This window comes from Phocoena sinus, chromosome 8, assembly GCF_008692025.1.
Source record: "Phocoena sinus isolate mPhoSin1 chromosome 8, mPhoSin1.pri, whole genome shotgun sequence".
Taxonomy (NCBI): Eukaryota; Metazoa; Chordata; class Mammalia; order Artiodactyla; family Phocoenidae; genus Phocoena; species Phocoena sinus.
The window spans coordinates 26,778,967-26,792,466 of record NC_045770.1 but is presented as its reverse complement, the minus strand read 5'-3'; the positions used below and the strand labels follow the sequence as shown (position 1 = coordinate 26,792,466).

Genomic DNA, 13,500 nt, shown 5'->3' with positions numbered 1-13,500 from the left:
GATAAAATTAACCCAAACAAAATAAAGTGTTTCTTGTATTACAGACAATATCATAGAGGAGAATAAAAGGCAGGCTTTAATATCAGACAGAATGAGGCTCTACCAATCAATAGCTAAGTAGTTTGGGCCAAGAATTTAACTTCTCTATCATCAGTTTTCTTTATACAAATTGAAGACAATAAAACTATCACCATGCTCATAAAGCAATTACTACAGTCTACTATGGATTGTGTAGACAGTCAATGATTGTTAGTTATTTTTATTATTATCTTTATTATTATTATGCTTGATCAAATGAGGGAGGGGTTATATAAAAAGGCAGGATTTTTACCCTGCCATTCAATTCAATATAACTCATACTGACCATATTCTTTCCTTTGTGTGAAAAAAAAAAAAAAAAAACTAGAGAAACAAAAATGAATAAGAACTCATCTCATACTTAAAGAGAGCTAGACAGGTAAACTAGAAATTGCAATTATTGTAATTCAAACCCTTGAGATAAATAACTGTGACTTACTGTATACTTAGTACTTTCAAAAGTAGCATATAGTGCTTACTTGATAAAAAATTTAATTAATTCAGTGAGACATGAGGTATAATTATTGTACAGATAGCTAGGGAAATATAAAGAAAAAAGACAACAACTCAATATAGGAAGGTCAGAGAAGTCTAAAATGACCTAAAGCTAAAGCTAGGCTTAAAGTAGGATTAGAAGTTCCAAATGAGGATAAAGAATAGACTCTCTTAGCACAAGGAACTGCCATTGCAATGCATTAAGGCAAGAGAGAACCTGGTTTATTCAGCAAACTACTAATCTTTAGTATTACTTGAGTGATGCATACTTAAGAAAGATTGGTTTGGAAAGATAAGCACCCTTCCCACTGTCATCTCCAGTCATTTCTTTCCTGTTCTTCCTTCATTTTTCTTCAAAGTATTTACCATCTCTTGTCATTATACTATAAATGTATCTGTATATTTGTTTGTCTGGCTCACCCACTGGAGTGTAAACTTCATGAAGGTAGGCATCTTTTACTGTTTTTATTATTTCTATACCTGCAACCTCTAGAGCAATGGCCTGACATATAGTAGACCCTCAGTAAATATTCATTGAATGAAAAATGAAAGAATAAGTAGGGATTTGCTTATTAAAGACCTTAAATATAATATTTAGGAAGAAATATCAGGATTGACTTGGTATAAGGGTAGAGAAGAGTGCCAAGTCTGAGAGTACCTCCTGGGTTTCTGACTAAAGTGACTGAGTAAATGGCTAATAACCAAATATGGATTCAAGAGTAAGAGTTAAGTTTTTGTTTTCATTTTTGTGATGGTGTCAGATGTTGAGTCATACATTATGATTCTCCCAGAGTTGTAGTGAGGAATTCCCTCACCTATCAAGAATTCACAAAGCATTTCCCTCAAATGTATAACAGCATTCTACATTCATTCTACCGTAAGGAATGAGGCTGATTTTTATTAACAGCTACAGAGCAAACTATTATAACTAATAAAATCCTACATTATCATCTTCATTGCACGGAAATCAAAAGTGGACAATTGAGAAATTCAAATAACCTGCCTCAGAACCATATAGTTGAAATGAAAAAAACACATTTTTGCAGTTGAACATAACTGAGTCTTCCACTGAACCCATCATTTGTCACCTGGCATGCTGTTGAAGAAGTTTCTCTTTATTTAGATGATAAACTCAGTATCATTTCCCTACTAAAGAAATTTAATAGTTAGTAATTAAATGTATTCATGCTCATGGTCCCTGCCATGAGTTTACAATTACTTCTTGGAACTGAGCTAGCCTCAGTGGGATATAAAAATTAGGTTAATCATATGGTGAATACTTACTTCATCCTGTGCTTGTCCCTACTAGAAACAGAAATTGTCTCACTAATTGTATGCAAATTCTTTCACCAGAATCATCACAGAAAATTATGCATTGCTACTCCTTTTCTAAAGAGAAGACAAAAGTAACATTTTAAAATATCACTTTCAAATCAACAAAAATGAATTGTTTTGGCTTTGTGTGTTAAAGCCAGATCCAAATTAATATTATTTATAGTACACAATTTGGAATTTAAATCTAATAAACTGATATTTAATATGTTGTGAAACACTTCTGTATGTTTTGTTGCTAGTGATGTTTTCATGATTAATTAAGGAGATATATTGGCCTCAAACTTCAACATAGTGTATTGATGAATAAGTTAATTGCTGTTTTAAGAACCAGAATTCTATGTAGAGCATTGACTCTCCTGCATCCTTATCCAATGAACCAACTTTTCAGGGTTAGCTGAGGATCTGTTTTTATGAACCAAAATTATGCCTGTTTTCATCAGTCAGAATATAGTCCTTTCTAAAATGGATTTCACAATTCCTTTAATTCTACGTTTTTTGAGACTTATTTTAGCCTTTATTAATGATTCAAGAAGGTTGCTATGAAGACTGATCATGAAAACTTTAGAGCAATTTCCAGGGATAACCTAAGGACTTGCTGAGGTGTGCAGGGCTCTTGGCTCATACCACTCATGATCTCCCTCCTCCCCAGTTTGGGAGTTTTTGCGTTTACTTGTCACATTCTTTTAGGGTCTAACTATATAAACTAAGTCATTTTCATATCACTTTAATTCCACTGAATATTATTTATTATAGATTCAGAAATTAGATTGAACCATAAGACATTTGCCGAAATTTGAATATTTTAGACTAACAGGAATGACAACTTCTTATAGTTCCACCTGATGTAATGAAAAATCTCCTGACTCTTACATAGATAAATACAGAATGAGGGAAAATGTATAGAATTTAGAGAAAAGCAAGCAACTGACATTCCCCTTTCTCTGTATTTTTTTTCAGAACCTATCTAGATTAGAGGAGTTATTCCATTACACCTATATTAATTTTAGTAGCGTCCTATTTGGACTATCTTTCACTCTTCTCTTTCTACTGTATCCTTCATTTCCTCTAATACTATAAATTCTAATATATTGAAAGCAATTTTTTTTTTTTGAGGTACACGGACCTCTCACTGCTGTGGCCTCTCACGTTGCGGAGCACAGGCTCCGGATGCGCAGGTTCAGCAGCCACAGCTCACGGGCCCAGCCGCTCAGCGGCATATGGGATCTTCCCAGACCGGGGCATGAACCCGTGTCGCCTGCATCGGCAGGCAGACTCTCAACCACTGCGCCACCAGGGAAGCCCCTGAAAGCAATTTTATAAATTTGTCTCCTCGCTGCTCCAAAATCTCCAGAGTTTCCCTGTTGACAATGGAGTAAAATTTAACTTTTAGTAGTTTATTATTCAGAAGTTTCACTGAGTGCTTTTTAGTTGCCAGGCACTCTTCTAGCACTGTGAACAAAACAAAATCTACCTTCATGAGCTTATATTCTAGTGGGGGAAATAGACAATAAACAAGGCTAACTGAAAAAAATATATAGTATGTTAGATGGTGATGTTAGGGAGAAATAAAGCAAAAAAGGGCAATAGGAAATCTCAGGACAAAAGTTTGGCCCACTGAAGAGAAAGCTTTTGGGTAAAGACCTAGAGGAAATGAAAGGATAATCCTTGTAGACCCACATTGGAAAGAGCACACGAGGGCAAAAGCCTGAGTTAGAGTATCACCTGTCCGGTTATTGCAACTGCAAAAAGGCAAGTTTGCTATTGACTTCTGAGAACGAGAGTAAATGAGGTCAGAGATGTGGGGCTATGCAGGCTACTGTAAAGAATCAGTGAGAAGCTTTGGGCTGTGAGTGATATGATCTGACTTGCTTGCTGTGACTAGTCTGAAGGACGCAAAGGCCGAGCAAGGAGACTTGTAAGGAGATAATTGTAATAATCCAGACAAGAGGTAATGTGGCTTGGACCTAGATGTTGGCAGTGGCTATAGGGAGAAATGGTCAGATTCTTGATATATTTTAAAGGTAGCACTGACAGAATATGCTAAAATATGAGATGTGTTTGTGAACAAGAAGAGTTGATGATGACTGTTATTAAAAGCCTTCACAACACAGCCTCAACCTTCCTTTCTAGTTTTATCTCCTGCTTTCCCTGTTCACTAAAGTGTGGTGGAAAAGTCCCTAGAATTAAAAATGGAAGGCCTGAGTTCAAACTGTGGCTCTGCCACTTATTAGGGTAATGATTTGACATAAATCACATAATCTATCTTTATGTCTATATCTTCACTTATATGGCGGGGATAATAATACCTACTTCACAGGGCTCTTAGGTGATTCAACTGTATTGTAAAATGATAATAAAGCATAATATAGTTTATGAATCTACTACTCCAGAAAACTAGTCTATTAATTGTTAATAATTTATTAAGTATTCTTTTTTGTTTGTTTGTTTATTTTGTTTTGTTTTTTGTGGTACATGGGTCTCTCACTGTTGTGGCCTCTCTCATTGCTGAGCACAGGCTCCGGATGCGCAGGTTCAGCAGCCATGGCTCACGGGCCCAGCCACTCCGCAGCATGTGGAATCTTCTCAGACTGGGGCACGAACCCGTGTCCCCTACATCGGCAGGTGGACTCTCAACCACTGCGCCACCAGGGAAGCCCCTATTAAGTATTCTTTAAGCTTCCACCTCTCTGTCTTTGCCTTATGCTGCAGTAACTCCTTCCTCTTCACCATCTCCACCGATTAAACCCTCCCTGTCCTCTAAGGACCAAGTCATAGTACAGGTCATTCTCTCTGCAGTGAAGTTCTCTCTGAGGGGCGTTATTCCTCCTCTCAATTCAACACTTTGTTTTCCCAAAGTGTTGGTATATAACTTTAATATGAAAATTAGGTCTTAATGTAAGGCCAGAAACTATCAAACTCCTAGAGGAAAACATAGGCAGAACACTCTATGACATAAATCACAGCAAGATCCTTTCTGACCCACCTCCTAGAATAATGGAAATAAAAACAAAAATAAACAAATGGGACATAATGAAACTTCAAGGCTTTTGCACAGCAAAGCAAACCATAAACAAGACCAAAAGACAACCCTCAGAATGGGATAAAATATTTGCAAATGAAGCAAATGACAAAGGATTAATCTCCAAAATTTACAAGCAGCTCATGCAGCTCAATAACAAAAAAACAAACAACCCAATCCAAAAATGGGCAGAAGACTTAAATAGACATTTATCCAAAGAAGATATACAGACTGCCAACAAACACATGAAAGAATGCTCAACATCATTAATCATTAGAGAAATGCAAATCAAAACTACAATGAGATATCATCTCACACCAATCAGAATGGCCATCTTCAAAAAATCTAGAAACAATAAATGCTGGAGAGGGTGTGGAGAAAAGGGAACACTCTTGCACAGCTGTTGGGAATGTGAATTGGTTCAGCCACTATGGAGAACAGTATGGAGGTTCCTTAAAAAACTACAAATAGAACTACCATATGACCCAGCAATCCCACTACTGGGCATATACCCTGAGAAAACCAAAATTCAAAAAGAGTCATGTACCAAAATGTTCATTGCAGCTCTATTTACAATAGCCCAGAGATGGAAACAACCTAAGTACCCATTATTGGATGAATGGATAAAGAAGATGTGGCACATATATATATGGAATATTACTCAGCCATAAAAAGAAATGAAATTGAGCTACTTGTAATGAGGTGGATAGACCTAGAGTCTGTCATACAGAGTGAAGTAAGTCAGAAAGAAAAAGACAAATACCGTATTCTAACACATATATATGGAATTAAAGAAAAAAAATTGTAATGAAGAACCTAGGGGTAAGACAGGAATAAAGACACAGACCTACTGGAGAACGGACTTGAGGATATGGGGAGGGGGAAGGGTGAGCTGTGACAGGGCGAGAGAGAGTCATGGACATATACACACTAACAAACGTAAGGTAGATAGCTAGTGGGAAGCAGCCGCATGGCACAGGGATATTGGCTCGGTGCTTCATGACAGCATGGAGGGATGGGATAGGGAGGGTGGGAGGGAAGGAGACACAAGAGGGAAGACATATGGGAACATATGTATATGTATAACTGATTCACTTTGTTATAAAGCAGAAACTAACACACCATTGTAAAGCAATTATACCTCAATAAAGATGTTAAAAAAAAAAAGAAAGAAAATTAGGTCTTAAGTACTTTAAGTGTTTAATATGAGACAAACATTATTTGAGTGACTGTTAATTCATAAATCTATATTTTAATCTCCTTACGAAGATATAATGGTTGTATTTTATGCAAGTTTGAATTGTGAACTTTATATATTGTGATATTAAAAACTAGGTTAAAATTAGAATTGTGAATTTTATGTAGTATACTATAAAAAGTAGATAAAATCTCAATTGATGAGCAAAATAGTAACTATATAAATTATGCTAGATATCTATTTCTTTAGGAAATTGGTCTTCAGTCATTTGGCTTTAAAATTACACAAATTTTTCAAGAATGCTTTTCTTGCATAAAAAGAGATTCCCTTATATTATAAAAAGATATTGATAAATATCCATAGTACTGAGGAGATAAAAAAATGCTAGAGACAAGCTTGAAAAAATATCCAATTATTCTTAGGGAATATTCAAAATCTACAGAGATGGTCTCTTGAAAAATTGATGTTTATAGCAAGAGAGAAAAGTGGGTTTCTCAAACCTGTCTCAGAATTTAGCATACTGCTTTGGGTGATGAGAGAGGTGACTGCAAAGACCATATCATTAGAAGTTACTTGACATCTGAAATCCAAATAGAAAAATATTCGCTTCTTCAGGAGATCAAAAAGACCTAAGAGTTTCTTCTGAAAACAAGTAAAATGAACACCAGAAGAACAGATTGTCATTATGCTCAAATCTTCCTTCTCCTTATTCCTTATGTTTCAACAATAACCAAGTTGATTTATTCCGCCACTTTAATCTAGAAATTACTCTCCTTCCTTATTATCTCTCACCTGGATTACTTCAATATGGCCTCCCAACTGGTTTTCCTGTTTTTTGTGTTACCTTCATCCATTGTATCCTTCACACCTTAGCTAAACAATCCCTCTAAAACACATGCAGTTCTGTCAGTCTCTTCTTAAAGTCCCTGAGGAGTAAAGGCCAAATTTTATAATATGGTAGAGAAGGCCCTTATGAGGTGTCCCTTTCTTGTTACCTCTCCAGTCTTTGAAGCTCTTCCCACAGTCCACACCCTCCTTGTTCTTCCAAACACACAACATAATCTGAAGCATTTGAAGTTCCTGAATGTGACCTGCCATGCTTCTTCTGATCCTCTTGACATCCTGATTCCTCTCTATGAAATTCCCATTAATTTATTTCTGTGTTCAGACAACTTTGCTGAGCATCTACTGAGAACCACTAGACTAAATACTGAGCACAGAAATACTCACTACTTTCATGGAGCCTACAGTATGGGAGTGGGGGGAGGAGAGGGAAGACACTAATCAGATCATCATTCAAAATATATAGTTAGAAACTGGTAAAAAAATCTCTGAAAGAAATGTACAGAAAGCTACAAGAGATTATATGAGGGGTAAATGATCTAGTTAGAAGGTAAGTGATGTCTAAGGTGAGGTCTGAAAAATGAATAGAAGGCAAAAATGGAAGGAAATAGTCTTTTAAAGGGAACACTAGCATGTGTAAAGGCAATGAGGTGGAGATGCATGCTACCTTTTAAAACATCTGAGAAGGACAATGCTGCTAGAGGTTAGAAAGCAAGAAGAATAATGGTACAAAATGAGACTAGAAAGAGAGGGAGGAGACAAGTATGACCAGATTTTGGTATGTAACATAAAAGAATAGGAAAACATTGAAAGCTTCATTCAAGGAAGTACCATAGACTTTCCAGACAGAAACAAACTAGACAAAGATTAGTCTAGTTGCCATGTAAACAAGTGAAATAAAATTCTCCAGTGGTCTAGTTCTAGAAAAGCCCAAGAGAAATAAGAAAATAACGCACGCCTGGGAGGAGGAGTTTAGTGCCTTGAACCTGTGGCAAATAGTTTAAAATATTTGCTATATGCCTGTATAAATAAGGATTAGGTTCAGTTGCAACTGACAGAAAACTTTAAAGTTTTAAAGTATCAAATTCCCCTGTATGATATCTGAATTAAATATGGACACTACAATGTAGTGGTCAAGAGACAATAAATGTTATTGTCAGAAAATACAAGAGGACTTAGGGAAAATCTAAGACCCAAAATAACCATCTTTGAAGAAGGATTTTCTACTTTTACTCTTGATTTTTTGTAGAAAAGGGAAAACTCAAAGACATTCCATCTTACCTCAGGTTTATATGTATGGCTTCAAACTGTGTAAGTTGGCAGATCTTTGCTTATTTTCACTATGCCCTTCTTGAACTATGGCATAAATAAATGCTATAGTCACAGCTGCAGATAATTTTAACCAAGCTACAATGTTAGTTACTCCTTCTGTGTTCTGAGATCTTAGAGTTCAGACTGTAGCCTTTGAACATGTTATTTCAGTACCTAAGCTGCTTTGGAAAGAGTCCAAACCAAATGGTTACTAAATCGGCTCTGTAGTGCCATTATGATGGCGTTAAATGCCGTGAGGATTACAGAATCGTATTCTTCTCTATGACTGAGATTAAAATATAGTATAAAGTAGACTTTCAGACATACACACCTTTCTCTTGGAATATACTAGCTTTGGATGCCAGTAATTATGCCAGATCAGAGAAATTGAGTAGTAGTGGGTACCTGCATAGCAATCTATAAAATTAATGAAAGAGGCTTTAATTTGAGTAAGTACAAACTGCTGCTATATCCCTTTGTCACTTCTTTTTAAGCTCAACGATGCCACATGGGACAGACCCAGTCCTCTCCTTCCCAAATGAGCTCCCATGGCCTCAATATTTCTCTATCTCATACTTATATAGGCATATCCTTCATCTCATTAAATTAATTATTCTGATGTATTCCTCCCTAATTTCTACATTTTCACTTCTCATTTTCTCCTCAATTTCCTACTTCTCTGAAATATGACTCCTATATTCAGCATTCCATTGATGCTACTCCTGTTGTGTGCACCAGTGACCTTCTAATTAAAAAGCACTTTTCTATCCTTATCAAAGAGAAAGGTTTTTAATAGTATACAGATAACTCTCTCCTTTTTGAAATTATATCCACTCTGACATAGATATTTCCTGACTCTCCTCCTGCCCCTCCATGTGCAGATAGTTGAATCAAATAACTCTTTCAAAAGAGAACATCAGATAAACAAGCCCAGTTTGTGTTGCTAGCAGCTGAATATCTGGATGGTACTACTCACCCAAAATAGGTCATTATTCATGGGTGATATAAAAAGTGTTGATGTGTAAGGATACAGTAGCTCAAGACTGCTTAAATCACTATGATTCTATTTAGCATAATTAGTAATATTACATAATATAACATTTTAAAAATATTTGTATGTCTAACTGATAGTGTTCTTTAATAACCATGAAAAAGCCTTTAATCATTTATTTTAATCCAACAATGTGATCTTCTCCATCATACATTTTCACTACTATTCTAATAAAATTATTTTGGGTCCTTTGAAGTTACTTACACAATACAGTGTAATTTGCATAATAGTTACTTAAATATCGGTTTTGCTAGATCCTTGTCAAGACAAGAATCATAACTTTGTTTATCCTGGCATATCTTAAAGAATCTCGGATGTCTTAGTTTTCAATAAATTATATTAGATTAAAATGTTAGACAGCTTTTAAATAAAAGCAAGACTTAAAAATTCTTTACCGCAGTGAACTCCTCATTACTCTTGTGATATTCACCTAAAACTGTAGTATTCATTTTCTGACCAACAATATTGCACTACAGATTTTCTAAGAACTAGGAGATACAAATCGTAGGCAGTTGTAGAATTAATATGACTTGACTTGTGATTTTCTAGTTTATATAACAGGTAAGTTACACAATCATAGATTCAACAGCAGTATTTTCTCTGAATTACAATATATTCCCAACTATCTTGGCAAATAAATAAGACAGGTACATCTGAGTTGCAATGAATAAGATAGGATATTAAAATCAAACACAGCTTGAAAAGAACTCAAATTTTCACCTGGGCTCTGAAACTATAACTGTGTGTCCTTTGCATTTAAAAGATGCCATTTATTTCTGACTATGATTAATGTTTCTTTTTAGGCAGCCAACTTTCTTTGCCATTTAACAAAGATTGTGTCCTAGGGTTTTGTTTTATTTCAATTCTAGTGTCACTTCTAAATCTGAAAACTCAGATAACAAAATGTTGAATTTGAATTATAATTTTGTTTTATTAGTGTGAATCTTTCAATATCTGTTATGCAACTGAGAACGTATATAAATTTCATCAGAAGATGTGTGGCTCTATATTCTGTAAAATTCCTGTAGGCAGGAAAATAACAGCCTAGCACTGACATATCCACATGACGTGATGATAACAAACAAAGGCAGTATCTAAAGAACTGTGCCAAGCTGTGAATTGGTCACAGGGATGATGTGTGTGGACATAGTTATTATTTTTACAACATGCAAGAAAATCAAACAAAAAGTTTTTTTTAAATTATTTTGGTACTATAGTAAATAAAAGGAGAAAAGGGAAAATAAGATGTCAATTGGTATTTTTAAAAAGAGCATGTTCATAGGTATCAAAAATGAATGAAAGAACATTAATTCACTATCAGAGAGCAAATCCCAGTAACAGGATAAATGAGGCATGAACATGTACAGTGTGCATTAATGTTGTTTAACCCAAGTTTGTGTGCTAGATGCATAGTGAAGCCAAACAAACAAAAACGTCGGAGTTTGGATCAGAGAAAGGTTTACTGATCTAGAGGGTGCTGCTCTCCAGAGAAGATGGGAGATGTAGGTTTGTCTCAGATCCATCTTGCTGGTTGGCCAGGGTGCAAGGGTTTTAAAAGCAAAAAGGGTAAAAGGGGAGGGGGCCTTGTAATTTCAGCTTCCCATAGATCTCAGTTGCAGACTTCCTGCCACCGTCTTATGATTTGATGTGTCATTGGTGATTTTGATTGATTGTTCCTACAAAGCAAATTAGTAAATCATGGTCTTGTGATCCTTTAACTTCTTTCTAGGAGAGAGCAAAAACAATAGTTGAGACATTTTATTATTTACTTAGAGCATTATGTGATGGTCAAGAATTTCATTTCCCAGTTGGCCCCTGATGTTTTTTTCTGTTAAGACCTTTTGGGCTTTGTGTTTTCTCCAAGACCATTCGAGTTTGCTTCACCTTTGTTTCTGTGTTCCCTCACTTCCCTAATTAGTAACTGATGCTCTTTGGAACTCAAGGAAGGCCTAGAAGACTAAAGCCTTTCTCTAAAAACAAGAAACAGGGGACACTGAGGGACTTTTGAACCCAGGAGGACCCTCAGAGTCCTGCTTGATTTCATTAAGATAGGATGCAGACCATCATGTTACATATGCATGTAATAGGAAACAAGGGAAAGAGTACTGAATTTGGGGCAGGGATAGGGGGAATCTACGTAAGATTTGAAGAGATAATTACAGGCATACATTACAAAAGGAAAGACTAAACAAAGCAATAGATATACTAGAATAATTATATAGTAATTAACATGCCCTCTTTCTTCCTCTTTAGGGAATTGTTTTCATTTTGATAAAAATTAATCCTGACTGCCACAGTATTTCATTTGGCAGGATATCAGGTAATTTATATTTCAAATATGACCTCATCATCAGTTCCATCTGTTGATATTAAATGAACATCCGTAATGTTTGAAACTCTGACTTGTAGAAAACATACCTAAAAATAAAAATCCTTGAATCTGAGAGACTCACATACCAAACAGAAAACTGAGTAAAGGGTGCTCTTATCTAGCAAATGCTTTGCATTCATTTTAAGTCTTCACGTTTAATCCACCCAGCTCTCCACTCTAAGTCCAGGGACCAAGGGAGGGAGAAACTATAGGCAGCTGCTGCCATAGAATGAGCTCAAATAAGTGTTAGACCTTCTTAAAGAGGACTAGCATATTTTTTATGCTAAGCCACAAGGGGAAAAAATAACAGGCTCTGATCCAAAACAACCTTCGTTTAAATGTTATACATAGATTCAAAGAATCTTTTTTCCTTTTTTTCACATTCCAACTCAAAACTGAGAGCTCAGAAATGCAAGATTTCAAGACAATGTTGTCATGAAGAAATATTCTAAGTGCTGGGTTCATGAGTTTGCCCCTTCATCTTTAACCCAGATATTAAGACCCATGACTTCCCTTCCACATGCAGAGAGATCTGAATGAAGAACAGGGTAAAGACCATTCCATTCCCTCTGGAAGTCTGTCTTCCGCTAATAAATGCTCCTTTTTCAGCAATCTTAAAGGCACCTTTTAAACCTTCAAGACCCAGTTCAAGTTGTTTCTCCTCATGGCAGTTTCCTGGTCCCATTAAGGCAGATTTTACCAAACTTTCCCTTGGGCCAACACTTTCCCTTGAGTACGACTATCATTACATAGTTTTAAACTAAGTTTCATTTGTTTATTTGAATGTCTGTTTCCTCTACTAGATTATGAGTTTGAGTGCCCATTGCATCACCTAGTTTTTCATTCAGTTCACCCCCAATCCACATCATTCCCTTACCAAGACAGGAAGAGTTAAATAATGCCTCCTCCATTTACAATAATGGGTCCTCAATAAATAGTGTTGCAATGTTTATTTTATGACACAGTTGAACCCAAAAATGTTACTACTTTGCTCAAGGGGAAAATCAATACAGCTGTTCAAAATTAATTCTGTCTAGTGAGTAAAATTAGCAAAAAGTTTATGAAATTGTTCTTGACTACAGGTGGTACTAGATTTTGTTTTTGGTTTATCTCATCAAAAATATATCCAAAGCAATGTAATAGTCTTTGGTAGAGGGATTTTGAGAGCTTACTCAAGGTATGATGTTGCTACTTCATTCAAGCAATATTTTTAAGGAATGTTTTTGCATTAAGTAAAGAAAGTAAAATTAACTGATTCAGAAACAACCACTCATGTTTTTAAATTTCTAATAATTCATTGTATATTTTGGAATATAAAAATATTGATGTAGACTCAGTGCCTGCATGTTATTTAAGGGCATGTTTTTAGTAACCCCTCTGGATTTTTTTCCCCACTAGGATACTCGATACTTCAAGCTATCATGGAAAAAGCAGGACAAAATGGTTGGCATGTCAGCGCTATATGTGTGGAAAATTTTAATGATGTCAGCTATAGGCAACTTCTAGAAGAGCTTGATAGAAGACAAGAGAAGAAATTTGTAATAGACTGTGAGATAGAGAGGCTTCAAAACATATTAGAACAAGTAAGTACTGGACTTTATGTTATTATTAACCTAGACCTTCTACAAAAATAGTTGACTTTTTTTGGCCCATCAATATCTTCTTCCAACAGTTTAGCCTGAAGTGTGGAGTTTGGGAGTTTTCATTCCATGATTTATTTATCTACAAGACTAAATCATAATCTTTTATCACCAAAGGTCATTGTGGTTCTCAATGAAGTTAGAAGTACTTTTCCTCAC

General features: G+C 35.6%; 1 protein-coding gene across 5 annotated transcripts in view; it reads left to right on the top strand.

Moving 5' to 3' along the window:
• The window catches only part of GRIA4 (glutamate ionotropic receptor AMPA type subunit 4), a 520,825-nt gene that overhangs the window by 328,663 nt on the left and 178,662 nt on the right, over positions 1 to 13,500 (top strand). For all 5 annotated transcript variants that reach the window (XR_004351085.1, XM_032640086.1, XM_032640084.1 and 2 more), the window contains one exon: positions 13,100 to 13,284. Coding sequence is in view for 4 of the 5 variants with exons in the window: in XM_032640086.1 (XP_032495977.1) it covers positions 13,100 to 13,284 (185 nt within the window). In the remaining variant the exon portion in view is untranslated. The remainder of the gene's footprint in view (positions 1 to 13,099; positions 13,285 to 13,500) is intronic.